At 42.7% G+C, this 23,599-nt stretch overlaps 1 protein-coding gene across 3 annotated transcripts in view; it reads right to left on the bottom strand.

Annotated features, from left to right (window-relative positions):
• Nucleotides 1-15,542: 15,542 nt before the first annotated feature.
• gal3st4 (galactose-3-O-sulfotransferase 4) overlaps nt 15,543-23,599 on the bottom strand; it is a 129,040-nt gene continuing 120,983 nt past the window's right edge. For all 3 annotated transcript variants that reach the window (XM_063048897.1, XM_063048896.1, XM_063048895.1), the window contains one exon: nt 15,543-22,328. In XM_063048897.1, the coding sequence (XP_062904967.1) occupies nt 21,507-22,328 (822 nt within the window). In that variant the 3' untranslated portion in view covers nt 15,543-21,506. The remainder of the gene's footprint in view (nt 22,329-23,599) is intronic.

Raw genomic sequence — 23,599 nt, 5'->3', positions numbered from 1 at the left:
GGTGTCGGAGTGCTGGTTGGAGGCTCGAAGTTTTTGGACGGACTCAGAGTCGGACTGTGGTCGGGTGCTTCCAGGATGCTGCATCGGCAAGTTTGCGGCACTGGAAGCTCATGGCAGGGAGAGTTTCTCCCTTTAACCGTCTGCGTGAGATGATGGGACTTTCGAGAGACTTTGAGACTCTTTTTTACCGTGCCCATGGTCTGTTCTTCATCAAATTACGGTATTGCTTTGCACTGTTGTAACTATATGTTATAATTATGTGGTTTCTGTCAGTTTTTTTTAGTCTTGGTTTGTCTTGTGTTTCTCTGATATCATTCTGGAGGAACAAATTGTATCATTTCTTAATGCATGTATTACTAAATGACGATAAAAGAGGACTCCGTGTCTTCATAATCTATAGTCTATTTATATCTGGCCTCCAACCTGATGACATGAACATTGATTACTCTAACTTCTGGTAATAATCCCCCCCCAACCCTCCCACCCCCATCCCCCTCCCCATTCCGATGTTTGGTCTGAACAATAACTGAACTACTTCTTTTACTTGTAAAGTTTAATGATGGTTGCCAGACCAACATATGGTATATTATAACCACCTATTGAGTTGGAGTATGGAGCAAAGAGATAGGAAGTATACCCACTAAATCACCTTCCCCCTCCAAAAGAAAAACTCAAATAATATCATGTGACCATAAAACCACAGGAGCAGATTAGGCCACTTAGCCCATTGAGTCTGCTCTGCCATTTCATCATGGCTGATCCAATTTTCCTCTCAGCCCCAATCTCCTGTCTTCTCCTCATATCCCTTCATGCCCTGACTAATCAAGAGTAGATCAACTTCTGCCTTGAATATACATAAAGGCTTGGCCTGTACAGCAGCCTGTGGCAAAGAATCCCACAGATTCACCACACTCTGGCTGAAGAAATTCCTCCTCATCTCCATCCTAAAAGGACATCCCTCTATTCTGAGGCCATGTTCTCTGGTCTTTAGACTCTCCACGTCCACTCTCTCAAGGCCTTTCTTTATTTGATTGGTTTCAATTAGGTCACCCCTCATCCTTCTGAATTCCAATAAGACAGGCCCAGAGCCAATAAACACAAGGTATCCTGGAATAATTTTCGTGAACCTCCTTAAAACCCTATCTAAGATAAGTGGCAAAAACTACTCACAATACTCGAAGTGAGGCCTCACCTGTGCTTTATGAAATCTCAACATTACAGCCTTGCTTTTATATTCTAGTCCACTTGAAATTAATGCTAATAATGCATTTGCCTTCCTTGCCAATGACACAACCTATAAATCAACCTTTAGGAAATCCTGCACAAGCACTCCCAAGTCCCTTTGCGCCTTCATATTTTGTACTTTCTCACCACTTAAAGATAGTCAACCCTTTCATTTCTTCTACCAAAGTGCATGACCATACACTTCCCAATACTATATTCTATCTGCCACTTCTTTACCCATTCTCCTAATCTGTCTAAATCCTTCTATAGCCTCTCTACTTCCTCAAAATTACCTCCCCTCCATCTATCATATCATCTGCAAATTTTTCAACAAAACTATTAATTTCATCATGAAAATCATTGAGATATAACATAAAAAGAATTGGTTGCAACACAGACCCCTGTGGAACACCACTAGTCATCAGCAGCCAACCAGAAAAGGCTCCCTTAATGTCTACTCTTTACTCCCCTAATCAGCCACTGCTTTATCCACCGTAGAATATTTCATGTGATACCATGGGCTCATAGTTTGTTAAGCAGGCTCATGTGTGGCTCCTTGACTGAGACCTACTGAAAATGAAAGTATGCAGCATCAGCTGATTCTCATTTGTCTATCCTGCTTGTTATTTCTTCAAAGAATTTCAACAGATTTGTCAGGCAAGATTTTCCCTTGAGGAAACAATGCTGACTATGGCCTATTTTACCATGTGCCTCCAAGCACCCTGAGACCTTATCCTTAATAATTAATACCAACATCTTTCCAACCACTGAGGTCAGACTAACAGGCCTATAGATTCCTTCCTTCTGCCTCTCTCCCTTCATGAAGAGTGGAGTGACATTTGAAAATTTTCCAGTCTTCCAAAACCATTCTTGAATCTAGTGATTCTTGAAAAATCATTACTAATGCCTCCATAACCTCTTCAGCCATGTCTTTCAGCACTCTGGAATGTATGCAATCTAGTTCAGGTGACTATCTACCTTCAGAACTTTCAGTTTCACAAAAACCTTCTCTGTAGTAATGCCAACTTAATTCACTTCTGCCTCTGGACACCCTTAAACTTCTGGCATACCACTCATGTCTTCCACAGTGAAGACTGATGCAAACACCTTCTTCAGTTCAAACTTCATTTCCTTGCACTCCATTACTACCTTCCCAGCATCATTTTCAGTGGCCCAATATCCACTTTCACCTCTTTTTTACACTTTATGTATCCAAAGAAACTTCTGGTATCCTCTTTAATACTACTGGCTAGCTTACATTCGTATTCCATCTTTACAGTCTTAATTACTTTTTTAGTTGCCTTCTGTTGATTTTTAAAAGCTCTGGAATCCACTAACTTCCCATCAATTTTTGTTCTATTATATGCCCTCTCTCTGGCTTTTATGCTGTCTTAGACTTCTCTTGTTAGCTATGGTTGTGTCATTTTGCCTTTAGAATAATTCTTCCTCTTTGGGATGTATATATCCAGTCATTCCAGATTATTTCCAGAAATTCCAGCCATTGCTGTTCTGCCTTCATCCCTGCCAGAGTTCTTTTCCAATCAATTCTAGCCAACTGCTCTCTCAGGTCCCTATAATAACTTTTACTCCACTGTAATATTGATACGTCTGACTTTAGCTTCTCCTTCTCAAATTTTATGGTGAATTTGATGATATTCTGATCACTATCCCCTCAGGGTTCTTTTACCTTAAGCTCTCTAATCACTTCTGGTTCATTGCACAACACCCAGTCCAGAATAACTGATCCCCTAGTGGACTCAACCATGAGCTGCTCTAAAAAGCCAACTCATCAGCTCTCTAGAAATTTCCCCTTTTGGAATCTAGCACCAACCTGATTTTCCCAATCTACCTGCATATTGAAATCACCCATGACTATTGTAACATTTCCCTTTTAGCATGAATTTTCTGTATCCCATTGTAATTTGCAGACCATAACCGTACTACTGCTTGGTCTTCTGTATGCAGCTCCCAACTCCCTTGCAGTTCCTTAGCTCTATCCACAATGATACAACATCCTCCCACCCTATGTCACCTCTTTTTAATGATTTTGATTTTATTTTTTTACTGACAGCACAACAACAACCCCTCTACCTGTCATTTTGATACACTATATATCCATGGACAGTAGGCTCCCAGCAATAATCTTCTTTCAGCCATGATTGAGTGATGCCTACAACAACATATCTGCTAATCTGCAATTGTGCTTCAAGTTCATCTACCTTATTCGATATACTGCACGCATTCAAATATGCAGTTCACCCTTTTCAATTTTGTCAGCTTTTTACATTGCAACTCATCCTGTTTTTTTCCATATCAACAGTCTCTCCTCACTACACATTGCCTCTGTAAGCCAACTAGCTCATCTTCAGCACTCTCATCTGCCTTTCCTACAATACTTCTTGCATTGAAATATATGCAGCTCAGGACACTAGCTTTGTCTGAGGTCTTACCAACATCTGTCTCCACAGCCTCTCCACTAACTGTTCTCACACTCTGCTTCCCATCCCCCTGCAACTCTGTCTTAAATCCCACCATGCAGCATTAACAATCTTCCCCACTCCAGTTCAGGTGCAAGCTGTCCCTTCTGTACAGGTCCCACCTTCCCTGGAAGAGAGCCCAATGATCCAAGAATCTTCTGCCCTCCCTCCTACACCAGTTCCTTAGCCATGTGTTAAACTGTATAATCTTAGTTCTGACCTCACGAGCACGTGGCACTAGTAGCAATCCTGAGATCACAACCCAGTATGTCCTGCCCTTTAATTTAGCAGCTAACTCCCTGAACTCCCTAAGCAGAACTTCATCACATCCAAAAACTCTAATGCTTATCAGAAAGTCAAGGACACAGTTACATACATTACAATATCAGTGATATCCTAATAAACACTCCATGTTGAACTGCGTCTGTCCCAAAGATCTCAATTCAGCCAAAAAGATGTTTCCTTTGCACTTCATAGGAACTGCATTTAAACAATATATGTATATGCATTGTTCTGGACGTTGTAGCAGGCAACGGAGTAGAGGGAGACAAAGTAGGAAGGCTTTAGCTCCTGAGGCTTCGGCAAGCAGAGGCTGAGGAAGAGTTTCACTCCAAGTGAGGTAAGGTTGGGTAAGTTCCTTTAATGAATCTAATTACTTTAAGACTAGGTAATGGAGGCAGCAGTTAGGGCAGTTGAGTGCTCTGTTTGCAGGATGTGGGAAGTCAGGGCGAGCACAATTGTCCCTGATGACTACACCTGTAAAAGGTGCATCCAGCTGCAGCTCCTGACAAACCAAGTTAGGAAACTGGAGCTGGAGCTGGACAAACTTCAGATCATTAGGGAGGCAGAGGCAGAAAGAGAGAGGAGTTACAGGGAGATAGTCACCCCTAAGAGTCAGAAGACAGGTAGCTGGGTGACTGTCAGGAGAGGGAAGGGGAATAGACAGAATGAGAAGAGCACCCCTGTGGCTGTTCCCACCAATCATAAGTACATCGTTTTGGATACTGTTGATGGGGATGACTCACCAGGGACAAGTTGCAGTGGTTGCATCTCTGGCACCAAGATAGGACCCTCAACTCAGAAGGGAAGGAGGGAAAAGAGGAGACCAGTAGTGATAGGGATTCGATAGTTAGGGGGACAGATAAGAGGTTCTGTGGAAGAGATCGAGAATCCCGGGTGGTCTGTTGCCTCCTTGGTGCCAAGGTCCGCGATATCTCAGATCAAGTTCTCGGTATTCTCAAGAGGGAGGGTGAGCAGCCGGATGTTGTGGTCCATGTAGGGACCAATGACGTGGGTAGGAAGAGTGAGGAGACCTGAAAGGTGAGTTTAGGGAGTTAGGTGCCAAGTTAAAGGACAGGACCTCCAGGATAGCAATCTCAGGATTGCTACCAGTGCCACGTGCAGGTGGGTTTAGAAATAGTAAGAGAGCGCAGATCAACACGTGGCTGAAGACATGGTGCACGGGGGAGGGCTTCAGATTTATAGATAATTGGGCAGTTTCCCAGGGAAGGTGGGACCTGTTCCGGAGGGACGGTCTACATCTGAACTGGAGGGGGACAAATATTCTTGCAGGTAGATTTGCTAGAGAGGCTCCAGAGGATTTAAACTAGATACAAGGGGAAGGGGAACCAGAGTGTAAGAACAGATGTAGGGGAGAAGGAAGAAAAAGAGAATAGTAAAGTTGTTTGCACCGTTCGTGATAAACTGAGAGTAAGAGGTGGAAAATTTCTTAAATGCATTTATTTTAATGCTAGAAGTATTATAAGAAAGGTGGATGAGCTAAAAGCATGGATTGATACCTGGAAGTGTGATGTGGTAGCTATTAGTGAAACATGGTTACAGGAGGGGTGTGATTGGCAACTAAATATTCCTGGATTTAATTGTTTCAGGTGTGATAGAATCAGAGGGACAAGAGGGGGAGGTGTTGCATTACTTGTCAGAGAAAATATTACAGCGGTGCTCTGACAGGACAGATTAGAGGGCTTGTTGGGTAGAACTGAGGAATGGGAAAGGTGTAGTAACTCTTATGGGGATGTGTTATAGACCATCAAATGGGAAGTGAGAATTGGAGGAGCAAATTTGTAAGGAGATAGCAGATATTTGTAGTAAGCACAAGGTTGTGATTGTGGGAGATTTTAATTTTCCACACATAGACTGGGAAGCCCATACTGTAAAAGGGCTGGATGGTTTGGAGTTTGTAAAATGTGTGCAGGATAGTTTTTTGCAGCAATACATAGAGGTGCCGACTAGAGAAGGGCCAGTGTTGGATCTCCTGTTAGGGAATGAGATAGGTCAGGTGACGGAGGTATGTGTTGGGGAGCACTTCGGGTCCAGTGATCACAATGCTATTAGTTTCAATATAATTATGGAGAAGGATAGGTCTGGACCCAGGGTTGAGATTTTTGATTGGAGAAAGGCTAACTTTGAGGAGATGCGAAAGGATTTAGAAGGAGTGGATTGGGACAATTTGTTTTATGGGAAGAATGTAATAGAGAAATGGAGGTCATTTAAAGGTGAAATTTTGAGAGTACAGTATCTTTATGTTCCTGTTAGGTTGAAAGGAAAGGTTAAAAGTTTGAGAGAGCCATGGTTTTCAAGGGATATTGGAATCTTGGTTTGGAAAAAGAGAGATATCTACAATAAATATAGGCAGCATGGAGTAAATGTGCTCGAGGAATATAAAGAATGTAAAAAGAATCTTAAGAAAGAGATTAGAAAAGCTAAAAGAAGATATGAGGTTGCTTTGGCAAGTAAGGTGAAAATAAATCCCAAGGGTTTCTACCATAATATTAATAGCAAAAGGATGATGAGGGATAAAATTGGTCCCTTGGAGAATCAGAGTGGACAGCTATGTATGGAACCAAAAGAGATGGGGGAGATTTCTGAACAATATCCTTTCCTCGGTATTCACTAAGGACAAGGATATTGAATTGTGTAAGATAAGGGAAACAAGTAGGGAAGTTATGGAAACTATAATGGTTAAAGAAGAGGAAGTACTGGAGCTTTTAAGGAATATAAAAGTGGATAAGTCTCCAGGTCCTGACAGGATATTCCCTCAGACCTTGAGGGAAGTTAGTGTGGGAATAGCAGGGGCTCTGACAGAAATATTTCAAATGTCATTAGAAACGGGGATGGTGCCAAAGGATTGGCGTATTGCTCATGTTGTTCCATTGTTTAAAAAGGGTTCTAAGAGTAAACCTAACAATTATTGGTCTGTGAGTTTGACGACAGTGGTGGGTAAATTGATGGAAAGTATTCTTAGAGATGGTATATATAATTATCTGTATAGACAGGGTCTGATTAGGAACAGTCAACATGGATTTGTGCATGGAAGGTCATGTTTGACAAATCTTATTGAATTTTTTGAAGAAGTTACTAGGAAAGTTGATGAGGGTAAAGCAGTGGATGTTGTCTATATGGACTTCAGTAAGGCCTTTGACGAGGTCCCACACGGAAGGTTGGTTAGGAAGGTTCAATCATTAGGTATTAATATTGAAGTAGTAAAATGGATTCAGCAGTGGCCGGATGGGAGACGCCAGAGAGTGGTGGTGGATAACTGTTTGCCAGATTGGAGGCCGGTGACTAGTGGTGTGCCTCAGGGATCTATACTGGGTCCAATGTTATTTGTCACATACATTAATGATCTGGATAATGGGGTGGTAAATTGGATGAGTAAGTATGCAGATGATACTAAGATAGGTGGCGTTGTGGATAATGAAGTAGGTTTTCAAAGCTTGCAGGGAGATTTAGGCCAGTTAGAAGAGTGGGCTGAGAGATGGGAGATGGAGTTTAATGCTGATAAATGTGAGGTGCTACATTTCGGTAGGACTAATCAAAATAGGACATACATGGTAAATGGTAGGGCTTTGAAGAATGCAGTAGAACAGAGGGATCTAGGAGTAATGGTGCATAGTTCCCTGAAATTGGAATCTCATGTGAATCTCATGCTGGCCTTTATAAATCAGAGCATTGAGTATAGGAGTTGGGATGTAATGTTGAAATTGTACAAGGCATTGGTGAGGCCAAATTTGGAGTATTGTGTACAGTTTTGGTCACCGAATCATAGGAAAGATGTCAACAAAATAGAGAGATTACAGAGAAGATTTACTGGAATGTTACCTGGGTTTCATCACCTAAGTTACAGAGAAAGGTTGAACAAGTTGGGTCCTTATTCTTTGGAACATAGAAGGTTGAGGGGGGACTTGATAGAAGTATTTAATATTATGAGGGGGATAGATAGAGTTGACGTGGATAGGCTTTTTCCATTGAGAGTGAGGGGTATTCAAACAAGAGGATATGAGTTGAGAGTTAAAGGGCAAAAGTTTAGGGGTAACATGAGGGGGGACTTCTTTACTCAGAGAGTGGTAGCTGTGTGGAACAAGCTTCCAGTAGAAGTGGTTGAGGCAGGTTTGATGTTGTCGTTTAAAGTTAAATTGGATAGCTATATGGACAGGAAAGGAATGGAGGGTTATGGGCTGAGTGCAGGTCGGTGGGACTAGGTGAGAGTAGGAGTTCGGCACCAACTAGAAGGGCTGAGATGGCCTGTTTCCGTGCTGTAATTGTTATATGGTTATATGCTGCACCGTTTCTTGACAATTTCACTTCATACAGATGCCAGTATCATGCATAGTAATACTGAAGAGGGAATTATTCAACCTAGTATGTCCAATGCCCAAATATATAAGTATAAGTTATTCTCTCCTTTAATACCTATCTCCCAAGTAAGTTTCCACCATCCTCTGAATTTTATTTGAATGCTGGCCATTCTTTTTCTTATCTGAACCTTGTTGCCACAGTGATTGAATGGACTTCTTAATTTTTGCTTTCATCTCCCTCTTATGCAAAGGCACCACTGCATAATTTTAAGTGATTGCTTGGCAAAAATGTGTGCCACCTTGTTTCCTTCACCACATCATGGTCAGGAACCCATATGAAATGTATATGCAGGTCTAGACCCTGCAGCCTCAACAGATGTTGTCCAATCTCAAGAAGAATGTCTGGCCTACAGTTTGTTTTAATAGACGTCATGACTGAGAATAAATCATAGCACAGAAGTACATAAAAAGAGGTACTTTTTTGACCCATTCAAGGCTAAAGTGGTAGCAACCATTTCAGATGTGAATATGATACTTCGTCTGATAATCTTTTCTTAATAGTCATCTAAAACTTTGGCACATAAGTAAGCACCTATATGACCTGTCACTGGATCTTTTGAACCATCTGTATAGATATGTAAGAATTCATAATATCTGCCTTGCATGTATTGATGAACTTACTGTGCCACTGATAAACAGTTATTTCTCATCTTGTACATTCTGTCATTACCCAGATCATCCACAGGCAAAGGGAAAACCATGGGGGGGTGACAGAAAGGGGCACACTGTGACCATCTTCCACATTGAACAACCCAAGATGTTGTGCCCATTCATTCCATTCAGAACTAAAGACTTTATGAATACAGTGCTCCCAACATTCTACTAATGTTGTCATTATTGGATGACCAACATTATCTCCTCTTACAATAAACCAAAAAGCCAATGCTATCTGTAACCTGCGTAGACATTTCTACCAGTAATGGCCAAACTGGGGATGATATAATAGCATCACCACATAATCTCAAAGCTTGAACTTGAACTTTATATAGGGTCTGTAAGACCGGTGTGAGTCAGACACACATAAGCAACACGTCCATAATCAAAGACAGATCTGACTAAAGCAATATGCATTTGTTTAAGTGACATCCTACTCACACCCAAATCACACCAAGCTTGTGCACGCGACCAGTGAATGGTAGACTGAGGAGGTGATAGATAGAAGTGACAGGGAGGTGGTCACCTCTAACTTGCAGGAGGCAGGTAACTGGGCAATTGTAAGGAGAAGGAAGGGAAATAGCCAGCCAGTACAACGTATCCCAGTGGCCATTCCCCTCAATATTGAGGGTACTGTTAAGAGGGACAACCTACCGGGGGAGCTGCAGCAACTGGGTCTCAGCCACTGCAGCTCAGAAGAGAAGAGGCTGCAATAGTGATAGGAGATTCCATAGTCAAAGGAATAGAGAGGAGATTCTATGGACCCAAAGGGACACTGGATGGTATGTTGCCTCTCAGCTGCCAGGGTCAGGGATATCTCGGTCCACAGCATTCTAAATAGGGAGAGTGAGCAGCCACAAGTTTTGGTACATATTGGCAGCAATGACATAGGTAGGGAAGGTGAGAAGGTCCTGAAGAGAGATTTTAGGGAGCTAGGTAGAAAATTAAACAGCAGGACCACCAGGGTAGCAATCTTTGGATTGCTGCCTCTGCCATGCACCAGTGAGGGAAAGAACATGGGCATTCAAAAGATAACTGTGTGGGTGAGGAACTGGTGCAGGGGCTGGGATTGAGATTTCTGGATCATTAGGACCTCTTCTGGGGAAGGCATGACTGTACAAAAGGAATGGGTTACACCTGAACCCAATTGGGACCAATATCATTGCAGGCAGGTTTGCTGGAGTTGTTCAAGAGGGTTTAAACTCATTTGGCAGAGGAATGGGAAGGGCTGAGGATGGAGTAGTTAGCTTACAGAGGAAGTGTGCAGTGAGACTGCTAGCAAGAAGAGGCAAAATTGCAGTCAACCAGATGAGTTATAATGTGAAAGGAGGACAAAATCAGAAAGGTTGATGAGTGCAGGACAGAATTTGAATGCATGCAGCATATGGTACAAGGTAGATGAACTTGTAACACAGTTAGGGATTGTCATGTGGGCATCACTGAATCACAGTTGAAAGAAGATTATACACTGTAGCTGAGAGCTTAAAATCCAAGGATCCACATTGTTTTGAAGGTACAGGCAGGTAGGCAGAGAGGGTGAGGTTGATCTGGTGGTAAAAAAAAGATGAAATCATGTCATTGGAAAGAGATGACATTGGACTGGAAGGTGTAGAGTCATTGTGAGTAGAGCTAAGAAATTGTGAAGGTAAAAAGACTCTGATGGGAGTTATATACAGACGTCCGAAAAGTAGAAAAGTTGTGAGCCACAAATTACAATGGGAGTTAGAAACTGTATGTCAAAAGGTCTATGTTATGATAGTCATGGTGATGTCAATATGCAGGTAGATTGGAAAATCAGATTGGTGCTGGAACCCAAGAGGGGCAATTTATAGAATGCCTACAAGATGGGTTTTTTTTGAGCCACTTGGGGTTGAGCCACCAGGGGATCAGCAATTCTGGATTGGGTGTTGTGTAATGAACCGGAACTGACTAGAGAGCTTAAGGTAAAGGAACCTGGAGGAAACAGTGATCATAATATGACAGAATTCGCCCTGCAATTTGAGATGGAGAAGCTGTCAGATATATCAGTATTAAAGTGAAGAAAAGGGTATTATTGAGGCATGAGGGAGGAGCTGGCCAAAATTGATTAGAAGGGGACACCACCAGGGATGACAACAGACCAGCAATGGCTGGAATTGCTGGGAGTAATTTGGAAGGTGTAGGTGAGATACATCCCAAAGAAGTATTGTAAATACAAAATGACACAACCATGGCTGATGAGAAGTCAAAGCCAATGCCAACAAAAAAGCCAAAGAAAGACAATATAATAGAGCAAAAATCAATGGGAAGTTGGAGGATTGGGAAGCTTTCAAATACGAACAGAAAACACCTAAAATAAAGTCATAAAGAATGAAAAGTTGGAATACGAAGGTAAACTAGCCAATTATAGTTAAAACAATACCAAACATTTCTTCAGGTATATAAAGAGTGAAAGAGAGGCGAGAGTAGATATCAGACCACTGGTAAATGATGCCAGAGAGGTAGTAATGAGGGACAAAGAAATGGTGGATGAACTGAATAAGTATTTTGCGCCCATCTTCACTGTGCCAGACTTCAGTATGCCAGAAGTTCAAGAATGTCATGGAACAGAAGTGAGTGAAGTTGCCATTACTATGGAGAGATTCTTGGACAACTGAAAGGTCTAAAGGTAGATAAATCAAATGGACCATATGGTGTACACCCCAAAGAGATTGTGGAGTCATTAGTAATGATCTTTCAAAAATCTATAGATTCTTGCATAGTTACAGGGGAATGAAAATGCAAATGTCATTCCACTCTTCAAGAAGGGATAAAGGCAGAAGAAAGGAAATTATAGACCAATTAGTCTGACCTTAGTGGTAGGGATAATGTTGGAATCGACTGTTTAGGGTGTGTTTTGGGGTACTTGGAGGCACATGATAAAATAAGCCAAAGTCAGCATGGCTTTCTGAAGGGAGAATTTTGCCTGACAAATCTGTTGGAATTCATTGAAGGAATAACATTAACAAAGGACGGATAAAGGAGAACCAGTGGGTGTTGTGTGCTTGGATTTTCAGAAAGCCTTTGACAAGGTGCCATACATGAGACTACTTACCAAGTTAAGAGCCCATGGTATTACAGGAAAAATACTAGCATAGATAGAGCTTTGGCCAATTGTCAGAAAGCAGAGAGGGAATAAAGAAAATCTTTTCTGGTTGGCTGCCACTGACTAGTGGTGTCCACGAGGAACTCTGTTGGGATGGCTTCTTTTCATGTTATATATCAATGATTTGGATGACAGAACTTGTGGCCAAGTTTGCAGATGATACCAGGATAGGTGGAGGGCCAGGTATTGTTGAAAGCAGACAGGCTCCAGGAGGACTTAGACAGATTTGGAGAATGGACAAAGAAGTGGTAGATGGACATGCCCTTTGGTAGATGAGATAAAAGCATAAACTATTTTCTAAATTGAGAGAAAATACAAAAATCTGGGGCACAAAGAGACTTCAGAGTCCTCATGCAGGATTTGCTAATGGTGAATTTGCAGGCTGAGTCTGTGGTGAGGAAGGCAAATACAATGTTAGCATTCATTTCAAGAGGACTAGAATATAAAAGCAAGAATCTAAGGCTGAGAATTTATAAGCTGCAGGTGAGGCCTCTCTAGTGAGCTGTTTTGGGCCCCTTATCTTAGAAACGATATGCTGACATTGGAGAGCTTTCTAGGGATGAAAGGCTCATCATATCAAGGATATTAGATGATTCAAGACTTGTTTTCACTGGAATTCAGAAGAATGAAAGGGGAATCTTATTGAAACCCGTCGAATGTAGATGGCCTCAATAGAGTGAATTGGAGATGATGGTTCTGATGGTGGGGGAGTCTAAGACCAGAGGACACAGCCTCAGAATAGAGGGATATCAATTTAGAATGGAGATGAGGAGGTATTTCTTTAGCCAGAGAGTGATGTACAGTTGAAGTCAGAAGTTTACATACACCTTAGCCAAATACATTTAAACTAAGTTTTCACAATTCCTGACATTTAATCCTTGAAAACATTCCCTGTCTTAGGTCAGTTAGAATCACTATTTTATTTTAAGAATATGAAATGTCAGAATAATAGTGGAGAGAATGATTTATTTCAGCTTTTATTTCTTTCATCACTTTCCTGGTGGGTCAGAAGTTTACATACACTTTGTTAGTATTTGCATTGCCTTTAAATTGTTTAACTTGGGTCAAACATTTTGGGTGGCCTTCCACAAGCTTCTCACAGTAAGTTTCTGGAATTTTGTTCCATTCCTCCAGACAGAACTGGTGTAACTAAGTAAGGTTTGTAGGCCTCCTTGCTCGCACATGCTTTTTCAGTTCTGCCCACAAATTTTCTATCGGATTGAGGTCAGAAAATGATGTCAAGTCTAGTTCATCCTTGGGACCAACTTCCAAATGCCTGAAGGTACCACGTTCATCTGTACAAACAATAGTATGCAAGTATAAACACCATGGGACCACACAGCCGTCATACCGCTCAGGAAGGAGACGCATTCTGTCTCCTAGAGATGAACATACTTTGGCGCTAGAAGTGCAAATCAATTCCAGAACAACAGTGAAGGACCTTGTGAAGATGCTGGAGGAATCAGGTAGACGTGTATCTATATCCACAGTAAAACGAGTCCTATATTGACATAACCTGAAAGGCTGCTCAGCAAGGAAGAAGCCACTGCTCCAACACAGCCATAAAAAAGCCAGACTACGGTTTGCAAGTGCAAGATCTTACTTTTTGGAGTAACGTCCCCGGTATGATGAAACAAAAATTGAACTGTTTGGCCATAATGACCATCGTTATGTTTGGAGGAAGAAGGGTGAGGCTTGCAAGCCAAAGAACACCATCCCAACCGTGAGGTATGGGGATGGCAGCATCATGTTGTGGGGGTGCTTTGCTACAGGAGGGACTTTTGCACTTCACAAAATAGATGGCATCATAAGGGAGGAAAATTATGTGGATATATTGAACCAACATCTCAAGACATCAGCCAGGAAGTTAAAGCTCGGTCACAAATGAGTCTTCCAAATGGACAATGACCCCAAGCATACCTCCAAAGTTGTGGCAAAATTGCTTAAGGACAACAAAGTCAAGGTATTGGAGTGGCCATCACAAAGCCCTGACCTCAATCCAAAAGAAAATTTGTGGGCAGAATTGAAAAGTGTGTGCAAGCAAGGAGGCCTACAAACCTGACTCAGTTACACCAGTTCTGTCTGGAGGAATGGAATAAAATTCCAGCAACTTACTGTGAGAAGCTTGTGGTAGGCTACCCAAAATGTTTGACCCAAGTTAAACAATTTAAAGGCAATGCTACCAAACACTAACAAAGTGTATGTAAACTTCTGACCCACCAGGAAAGTGATGAAAGAAATAAAAGCTGAAATAAATCATTCTCTCCACTATTATTCTGACATTTCACATTCTTAAAATAAAGTAGTGATCCTAACTGACCTAAGATTGGGAATGTTTTCTTGGATTAAATGTCAGGAATTGTGAAAAACTGAGTTTAAATGTATTTGGCTAAGGTGTATGTAAACTTCTGACTTCAACTGTATCTGTGGAATTCATTGCCACAGGCAATTGCGGAGGCTAAGTCATTGGGCATACTTAAGGCAGAGATTGATAGATTCGTGATTGGTCAGGGCATGAAGTGATACAGGGAGAAGGCAGGAGATTGGGGCTGAGAAGGAAATGGAAAAGCCCTGATAAAATGGCAGAGCAGACATTATGCATCAAAGGGCCTAATTCTGCTGCTATATCTTATGGTTTTATGGTAATACATTCCAAGGATTCTTCACTAAAGTCTCCCTTTCAAAGTAACACACGCCAAGACTCTTCACAGGAATCTCACCTCCAAGGTAATACACTCCAAGACTCTGTATGGGAGTAGAAATTAGCAAAGATAAAATCTTAAAGAATTGTTTAAGCTATCAGGGTAGGCAAGCAACACTTATCACAGTTTGTCGTTGCCATGTACGAGCAGAAGAGAGGGTTGGAGAGAAGCAGTCAGTTTTCTGGTCGGAATTCCAGAACCCTGGCCTCACCTTCCAACAGCAGACAGTAAATGCCGAGATGAGAATGATTCAAGCATTCTTGAGAGTGCCAATTTCTCAGAGGGTTGCAGGGTTTAAGGAAAATTACAGAGATAGGGATGGAAATGTTTTGAAAAGAAACACATGTATTTTAAATCAGGGCATTTCACTTCACTAACCGGTTACATTGCAGCCTGGTACGGAGCCTCCAACATGCAGCATAGCAAGAGGCTACAGAGGGATGCAGACTGGGCCAGCTCCATCACAGACATAACTGTTCCCCACCGTCAAGGATATCTTTCAGAGGCAGTGCCTCAAAAAGACAGCATCCATCATAAAAGCCCCTCGTCATCTGGAACATGCCCTCTTCTTGTTACTTCCATTGGAGAGGAGGTACAGGATCCTGAAGATCCACACTCAATGATTCAGGAATGGAATCTTCCTTCTGCCGTTAGCTTTCTGAACCCACAAACATGAGCGTATTATTTTATTTATTCCAATATCTATTTATTTTGTAATATACAGTCATTTACAGGTCAAAAGCTTTAAGTTCGTCGGGGTCAATATCACAAATGACCTGACTTGGTCCAACCAAGCAGAGTCCACTGCCAAGAAAGCCCACCAGCGCCTTTACTTCCTGAGAAAACTAAAGAAATTTGGCCTATCCCCTAAAACACTCACTAATTTTTATAGATGCACCGTAGAAAGCATTCTTCTAGGGTGCATCACAACCTGGTATGGAAGTTGTCCTGCTCAAGACTAGAAGAAGCTGCAGAAGGTCGTGAACACAGCGCAGCACATCACACAAACCAATCTTCCATCCATGGACTCACTTTACACTGCACGCTGTCGGAGCAGTGCTGCCAGGATAATCAAGGACGCGCCCCACCCAGCCAACACACTTTTCGTCCCTCTTCCCTTCGGGAGAAGGCTCAGGAGCTTGAAGACTTGTACGGCCAGATTTGGGAACAGCTTCTTTCCAACTGTGATAAGACTGCTGAACGGATCCTGACCCGGATCTGGGCCGTACCCTCCAAATATCCAGACCTGCCTCTCACTTTTCTTACACGACCTTACTTTCCATTTTTCTATTTTCTATTTATGAGTTATAATTTAAATTTTTATATTTACTAATTTTTACTATTTTTAATATTTAATATTTGTAATCCAGGGAGCGGGAAGCACAGAATCAAAATATCTCTGTGATGATTGTACGTTCTAGTATCAATTCTTTGGCAACAATAAAGTATAAAGTATAAAGTAAAGTATATGTTTATGTCTTTACACTGTGTTGCTGCTGGAAAACAACATTTGGCATCATAAAACAGCAAGAATGAAACTTGATTCCTGATTCCAAAATACACAGTGTGCTCTCTTAGTCTACAACACTCCATTCAAATACACCAGCCTGTGCCACTGACTGAGAAATTCAAAACAGACAGTGTGGTCTGGTCTGTGAACAATTCTGCATTCATACTGGAATGCTGGTGTTGGGTAATCAGCTTTGCCAGGTGACTGACCTTTTAGTCAGTGAACAGTTAGGGAAGAGTGATCACAACTCCTTAACTTTCAGGATAGCTATAGTTAAAGATAGGTATGGTCCTTGAGAGAGTGCTTTAAATTGCAATAGGGCAAATTATGACAGCATTAGGCAGGAACTAAGAATTAATTGGGAACACTTTTTCTCTGGCAAGTCCACAACAGACATGCAGAGGGTGTGTAAAGATCAATTGCAGAGTGCAGGAAAGGTATGTTCCTGTTAGAAGGAAAGAGATGAAACATAGAAAACCTACAGCACAATACAGGCCCTTCAGCCCACAAAGCTGTGCCAAACATGTCCTTACCTTAGAAATTACCTAGGATTACCCATAGCCCTCTATTTTTCTAAGCTCCATGTACCTATCCAGGAATCTCTTAAAAGACCCTGTTGTATCTGCATCCATCACCATTGCCAGCAGCCCATTCCATGCACTCACCACTCCCTGTGTAAAAAAACTTACCCCTGACATCTCCTCTGTACCTACTTCCAAGCACCTTAAAAATGTGCTCTCTCACACTAGTCATTTCAGCCCTGGGGAAAAATGCCTCTGACTATCCACACAATCAATGCGTCTCATCATCTTATACACCTCCAGCAGGACACCTCTCATCCTCCATCACTCCAAGGAGAAAAAGTCAAGTTCACTCAACCTATTCTCCTAAGGCCAGTCCAGGCAACATTCTTGTAAATCTCCTATGGTTTCCACATCCTTCCTGTAGTGAGGCAACCAGAACTGAGCACAGTACTCCAAGTAGAGTCTGACCAGGGTCCTATATAGCTGCAACATTACCTCTCGGATCCTAAACTCAAACCCATGATCGATGAAGGCCAATGCACTGTATGCCTTCTTAACCACAGAGTCATCCTGCACAGCAGCTTTGAGTGTCCTATGGACTCGGATTACAAGATCTCTCTGATCCTCCACACTGCCAAGAGTCTTACAATTAATACTATATCCTGCTCTCATATTTGACCTACCAAGATGAACCACCTCACACATACCTGGGCTGAACCCTATCTGCCACTTCTCAGCCCAGTTTTGCATCCTATCAATGTTCCACTGTAACCTCTGACAGCCCTCCACACTATCCACAACACCTCCAACCTTTGTGTCATCAGCAAAATTACTAACCCATCCCTCTACTTCCTCATCCAGGTCATTTATAAAAATCACTAAGAGAAGTCATCCCAGAACAGATCCCTGAGGCACACCACTGGTCACTGACCTCCATGCAGAATATGACCCATCTACAATCACTCTTTGCCTTCTGTGGGCAAGCCAGTTCTGGATCCACAAAGCAATGTTCCCTTGGATCCCATGCCTCCTTACTTTATCAATAAGCTTTGCATGGTGTACCTTATCAAATGCCTTGCTGAAATCCATATACACTACATCTACTGCTCTACCTTCATCAATGTGTTTAGTCACATCCTTAAAAAATTCAATCAGGCTCGTAAGGCACGACCTGCCTTTGACAAAGCCATGCTGATTATTCCTAATTATATTATACCTCTCCAAATGTTTATAAATCCTGCCTTTTCAGGATCTTCTCCATCAACTTACCAACCACTGCAGTAAGACTCACTGGTCTATAATTTCTTGGGCTATCTCTGCTCTCTTTCTTGAATAAGGGAACAACAACCGCAACCCTCCAGTTCTCCAGGACCTCTCCCATCCCCACCGATGATGCAAAGATCATCGCCAGAGGCTCAGCAATCTCCTCCCTCGCTTCCCACAGTAGCCTGGGGTACATCTTGTCCGGTGCCATTGACTTATCTAACTTGATGCTTTCCAAAAGCTCCAGCACATCATCTTCCTTAATATCTACAGACTTAAGCTTTTCAGTCCAAAAGTCCCATGGATGGAAAGATAAGAGAACTTTGAATGTCCAGAGGGGTTATGGATTTAGTCAAGAAGGAAAATGGAAAAGTATGTAAAACTTCAGAAGTTAGGATCAAACAAAGCACGAGAAGGTATAAAGAAGCCATGAAAGAACTAAAGGGAATTAGGAAAGCTGGGAGGGGTCTTGAAAAGTCCTTGGCAAGTAGGATTAAGTGAATCCCAAGTCATTCTGTACATACAGACAGCAAGAGCGGGAGGATAAATAGGGAGAGGGTGGGACCACTCAAGGGTAAAGGGGGGGATATATTTGTTTGGATGCAGAGAATGTGAGTGAGGCACTTAATGAGTACTTTGCTTCAGTGTTTACCAAGGAAAAGGACATGGAGGACCAGTCGATCAGTGTGAATGTATAAATATGTAAGGGTGTTTAGATGTCAGGGAGGAGGACGTATTGGGCCTGCTAATGAGTATTGACTCAGGCCCTGATGGGATTTACCCCAAGTTATTGAAGGAGGCAAGAGGCGAGATTGCTGAGCCCTTGACCAGTATCTGCATGTCCTCTCTAGCCACAGGTGAGGTCCCAGAGAACTGGTAAGTGGCTAATGTTGTCCCTCTATTAGAGAACAAAGGAAAATCCTGGGAATTACAGACCAGTGAGTCTTACCTCAGTTGTAGGGAAATTGCTGGAGAAAATTCTTAAGGATAGGATATGCGAGTATTTGGAAACTCTTGACCTAATTAGGGAGAGCCATGGCTTTGTGCAGGGCAGGTCTTGTATTACCAAATTGATTGAGGTTTTTGAGAAGGCGATGAGAGAGATATGAGAGTCGATGTTGTCTACATGGATTTTAGGAAGGTGTTTGACAAAATTCCTCAGGGCCGCCACTCCAGAAGATTAAGAGGGATGGTGTCTGCAGTGAATTGGCTGTTAGGATTCACAACTGGCTTGAGTATAGAAGGCAGAGGGTGATGGTTGAAGGGACTTATTGGAGCTGGAGGTCTGTAATTAGTGGTGCTCTGCAGGGACCTTTGCTGTTTGTAATGTATATAAATGACCCAGATGAAAGCGTAGATGTGCTAGTTTATGGATGATACCAATATTGGTGGAGTTGTGGATAGTGGAGAAGACAGGCAAAGAATACAGCATAATATAGATCAGTTGCTGATATGGGCAGAGAAATAGCAGATGGAGTTTAACCAAGATAAATGTGACATGTTGCACCTTGGTAGGGCAAATGCAGGGAGACAGTACACAGTTAAGGGCAAGATCCTTAACAGTGTTGCTGAACAGAGAGACCTTGGGATCCAAGTTCATAACTCCTTGAAAGTCACTACACAATCTGATAGGGTGATTAAGAAGGCTTATGGAATGCTTGGGCACTGAGTTCAAAAGTCAAGAGGTTATGTTGCAACTTTATAAATCTTTGGTTCAACCACATCTGGAGTATTGCATAAAGTTCTGGTCGCCCCACTATCGGAAGGATGTGGATGCTTTGGGGAGGGTGCAGAAGAGGCTTACCAGGACGCTGCCTGGTTTAGAGAGCATGTGCTATCATGAGAGGCTGGATAATGTTGGGTTGTTTTCTCCGGAGTGACTATACTGAGGGGAGATCCGATAGAGGTTTATAAGTTTATGAGAGGCATAGATAAAGTAGACAGGGAATATCTGTTTAATATCAGAGGGCATGCATTGAAGGTGGGGGGGGGGGCTAGCTTCAAAGGGGATGTGAAAGGTCAGAGAATGGTGAATGGCTGGTATGATGGTAACAGCAAATACATTAGAGGCTTCTAAGTGATGTTTGGAGAGGCACATGGATATAAGGAAGATGGTGGGAAATGGACACTGTGTAAGTAGGAGGGATTAGTGTTTGAGTGTTTTTGATTTGCTTTTTAGGGGTTACGCACAACATTGTGGGATAACTGGCCTGCTCCTGTGCTGTGCTGTTCTATGTCTATGTCTGCTTTGTGACAACTTTGTATCCAAGTACACCAGCCAGTGCCATTGGCTGAGAAATTTCAAATACACAATGTGGTCTGGTCAGGTCTGGTCTGTGTACACCTTTGTATCTAAGTACACCAGCCAGTGCCATTGACTGAGAAAGTATACAGACACAATGTTAAGAGTTGTTCAAACTCACACCGGCTTTTATTGTAGTGTTTAAGCACACTCTTTATAAGCACAGGCTACACCTCGGCAGTTCCACTAATTTGAACCATTCCCCAAATACTTACTCCTGGAAATACAACACTTCTGGGAATTCAAAGCTCTTGCCTAGCCTTCTCACCATCCACAATTCCAACCTTGTGGAATCACATCTATGGCTGACATGGAACTTCACTTTCCACATACACAGTGTTACTAACATTGAAAAGAATCCCCTGGGTGCTGATCAGAGCAATAATCAGGCAGGCCACCACGGGAGGAGATACGGGTGCAGCTCAGTCACTGAGGAAGAGTTTACGGAGCATGTTAAATGAAGGGATTAATGTTGGAGAAGGCTAACAAACTTGGGTTGCTTTAGTTTCAGTTACATTTCATGCAACTGGGTTAAAAAGAAACTATTTTCCAGTTTGGACTCCCCATTCTCATTGTATCACAGAGGCGACTGACATCGCCTGGTGAATCACACCGTAATGTTCTTGAGGGCAGAGTACTTGTAGCATCAGCTGGCATTCACTGCCCATACCCCACCCCCTCCATTTGCTACAGGACCCGGACCCGATGCATGGCAGCCCAATTTCCCAGTGGCCCCAAGGGCTGACATGCCAACTTGCCCAGACACTCCAGGCTGGGCCAGGGTAACGAAAGTGAGGTCCTGTCCTTACGCATTTAGCATTTCCCAAGCCCAGCCTGTTGACTGAAGAGTATCCTCTTTCCTTCCCAAAGTCCGAGGAAAAAAAACACCCTCTTCGCCAACATCTGCATCCCGGTTGCTATGATATTGGACATGAGAATACCCAACAGATTTGACCACAGGATCACGGGCTGAAGACCTTCTTGTCCCAGACAGCCAGTTTTTGATGTGATATAAGTAATTAGGAGGTGTAGTTCTTGGAACGACAGGAGTCTTGACTCAGCCATGTTGTTTCAGAACTGCAGCAAAGGTGCCTGAAGGAGTTTCCTGCTGGGGACAGAGGGGAAGAACTTGGCATCCAGCAGATCTTTGTACTGGAGTTCAGGCATCACCATGCGAATGCATTTCTCCCGCGTGCTGTTACTGAGGTTTGAATTGAGGATGTAACCCATGATCCTAGCTCGGCCGTACTGGAAGGGTTTGATATTCTGATCCTGGATCAGACTGGCATCCACTGGGCTGCTGCTTTCAAGGCACAAGTCCATCAGCTTCTTCCGCTTATCCTGAAGGATCAGGACATCCTTCCTCATTCGCTGACGGCCATACTGATCCACCTTCTGCCAGAACGTCTTGTTGAAGTGTGAGTAGAGGCTCCAGTCCAACGAGTTCCAAGCCTTGATCTGATCGGCGGCCTGATCAGACAGCTTCTTCACCGTGACGTTGCTCCTTAAGTTCAGCTTGAAGGAAACAATGTCATCAAATTCCCAGCAGAGTGCGTCTTTCAGTAAGATCATCGATTCATCAAAGTATTCTGAGATGAGGATGAGGTGGAAAGTGCTTGCGATCTCACTTAGGACCAGTTCCATGTAGTGATGTGAGGCATTCGCATTGTGATCAAAGCCAAAGTCAAACCACATGAGGTTCCTGGCGTAGTGGCTGCCTCGCTCCTTGGGAGAGTAGTACCGCCAGGGCTCGCTCAGGAACTGCTCCAGCGACTCCACCTTCCTGAAGGCCGTGCTTGACCATTTGTAATAGGTGAAGGATGACTCCACCAAGGTGACCGGATTCCGCAGGATCGAGAAATAAAAGGTCCCCCTTGCCATCACCTTCTCAACCTAGAAAAATATACAAGAAAATAAAGTCATTGGTCTACGTGGAGAAAAATTAAATCTGGTCCAGAACCACTTACACACAAATTAACCTGCCAGCCTGCCTGTTTTCTACTTATAATACCATGCAAAAATAGAGACGAGGTCTTTTGTGATGAGAAGTTGCAGTGGCACGTTGAGGGAAATTAATAGAAAAGAAATCGGCTTCTAGCAATTCTTAGTTTGTCCAACATTTTCCAATATTTTATTGTTTATGTTGGGTCAGTTTTTTTTTATCTTGCTCATATAAACTTGACTTGCTGGACAGGTCCCACAACCTTCCAACACATTGAACAGACAAAGAAGCTTAACGTACTGATAACCACCCCATTACACCATCCTCACTCATCCTATCACACACATTCCCTTTGTTCTACATATCCTTCCCCTACCTTCTCTCCAACTGAAAAAATAACTTGCACCTGTCTGTTCCCCAGCTCACAGACTTGAAACATTAACTGTTTACTGACTTGCTGAGTGTTTCCAGAGTTATGTTTTTATCTCAGATTTCCAGCATCTGTGGTTTGTTCTGATTTTGTAATAATTCCTTTTTTGACAATTCTGTTTGCATCCCAGTGAACAGATTTCTTTCTATTAAGTCTTTTTACTGAATTATTTATTGAGATACAGTGTAGAATAGGTCTTTCTGGCCCTTTGAGCTATGCCACCCAGTAACCCCCAATTTAAGCCTAGCTGAATCATGAGACAATTGACAATGACCAATTAACCTACCAACCGGTATGTCTTTGGACTGTGGGAGAAGACTGGCACACCCAGACGAAACCCACGCATTTACAAGGAGAACAGCGATGGGATTTGCACCCTCGTTGCCGGTACTGTTGAGCGTTGTGCTCACCACTACACTCTCGTGCTGCCCATCTTGGGCAGTTGATGTCAATGTCAAGGCCAGTATTCATTGCCCAACTCTAAACAGCCTTGGTAAAGTGGGACTGAGTCCTTCTAGTGAAGATACTGTGGGTTTGGGAGCTCCAGGCATTATACCAGCAAAGAGGAATCTCAGGATCATAGAATGATAACAACACAGAGGGAGGTCATTTCGTCTATCATAGACACAAGAGATTGTGCAGTTGCTAGAAATTTTGAGCATCACACACAAATGCTGGAGGAACTCAGCAAGCCAGGAAGCCTCGGTGGAGAGGAATAAACAGTCAACATTTCAGGCCAAGCCCGTAATCAGAACTTGAATATTTTGACTGAGACCCTCTTCATCAGAACCT

This window comes from Mobula hypostoma, chromosome 5 (genome assembly GCF_963921235.1).
Source record: "Mobula hypostoma chromosome 5, sMobHyp1.1, whole genome shotgun sequence".
NCBI lineage: Eukaryota > Metazoa > Chordata > Chondrichthyes > Myliobatiformes > Myliobatidae > Mobula > Mobula hypostoma.
This window is presented reverse-complemented; position numbering and strand designations above follow the sequence as displayed.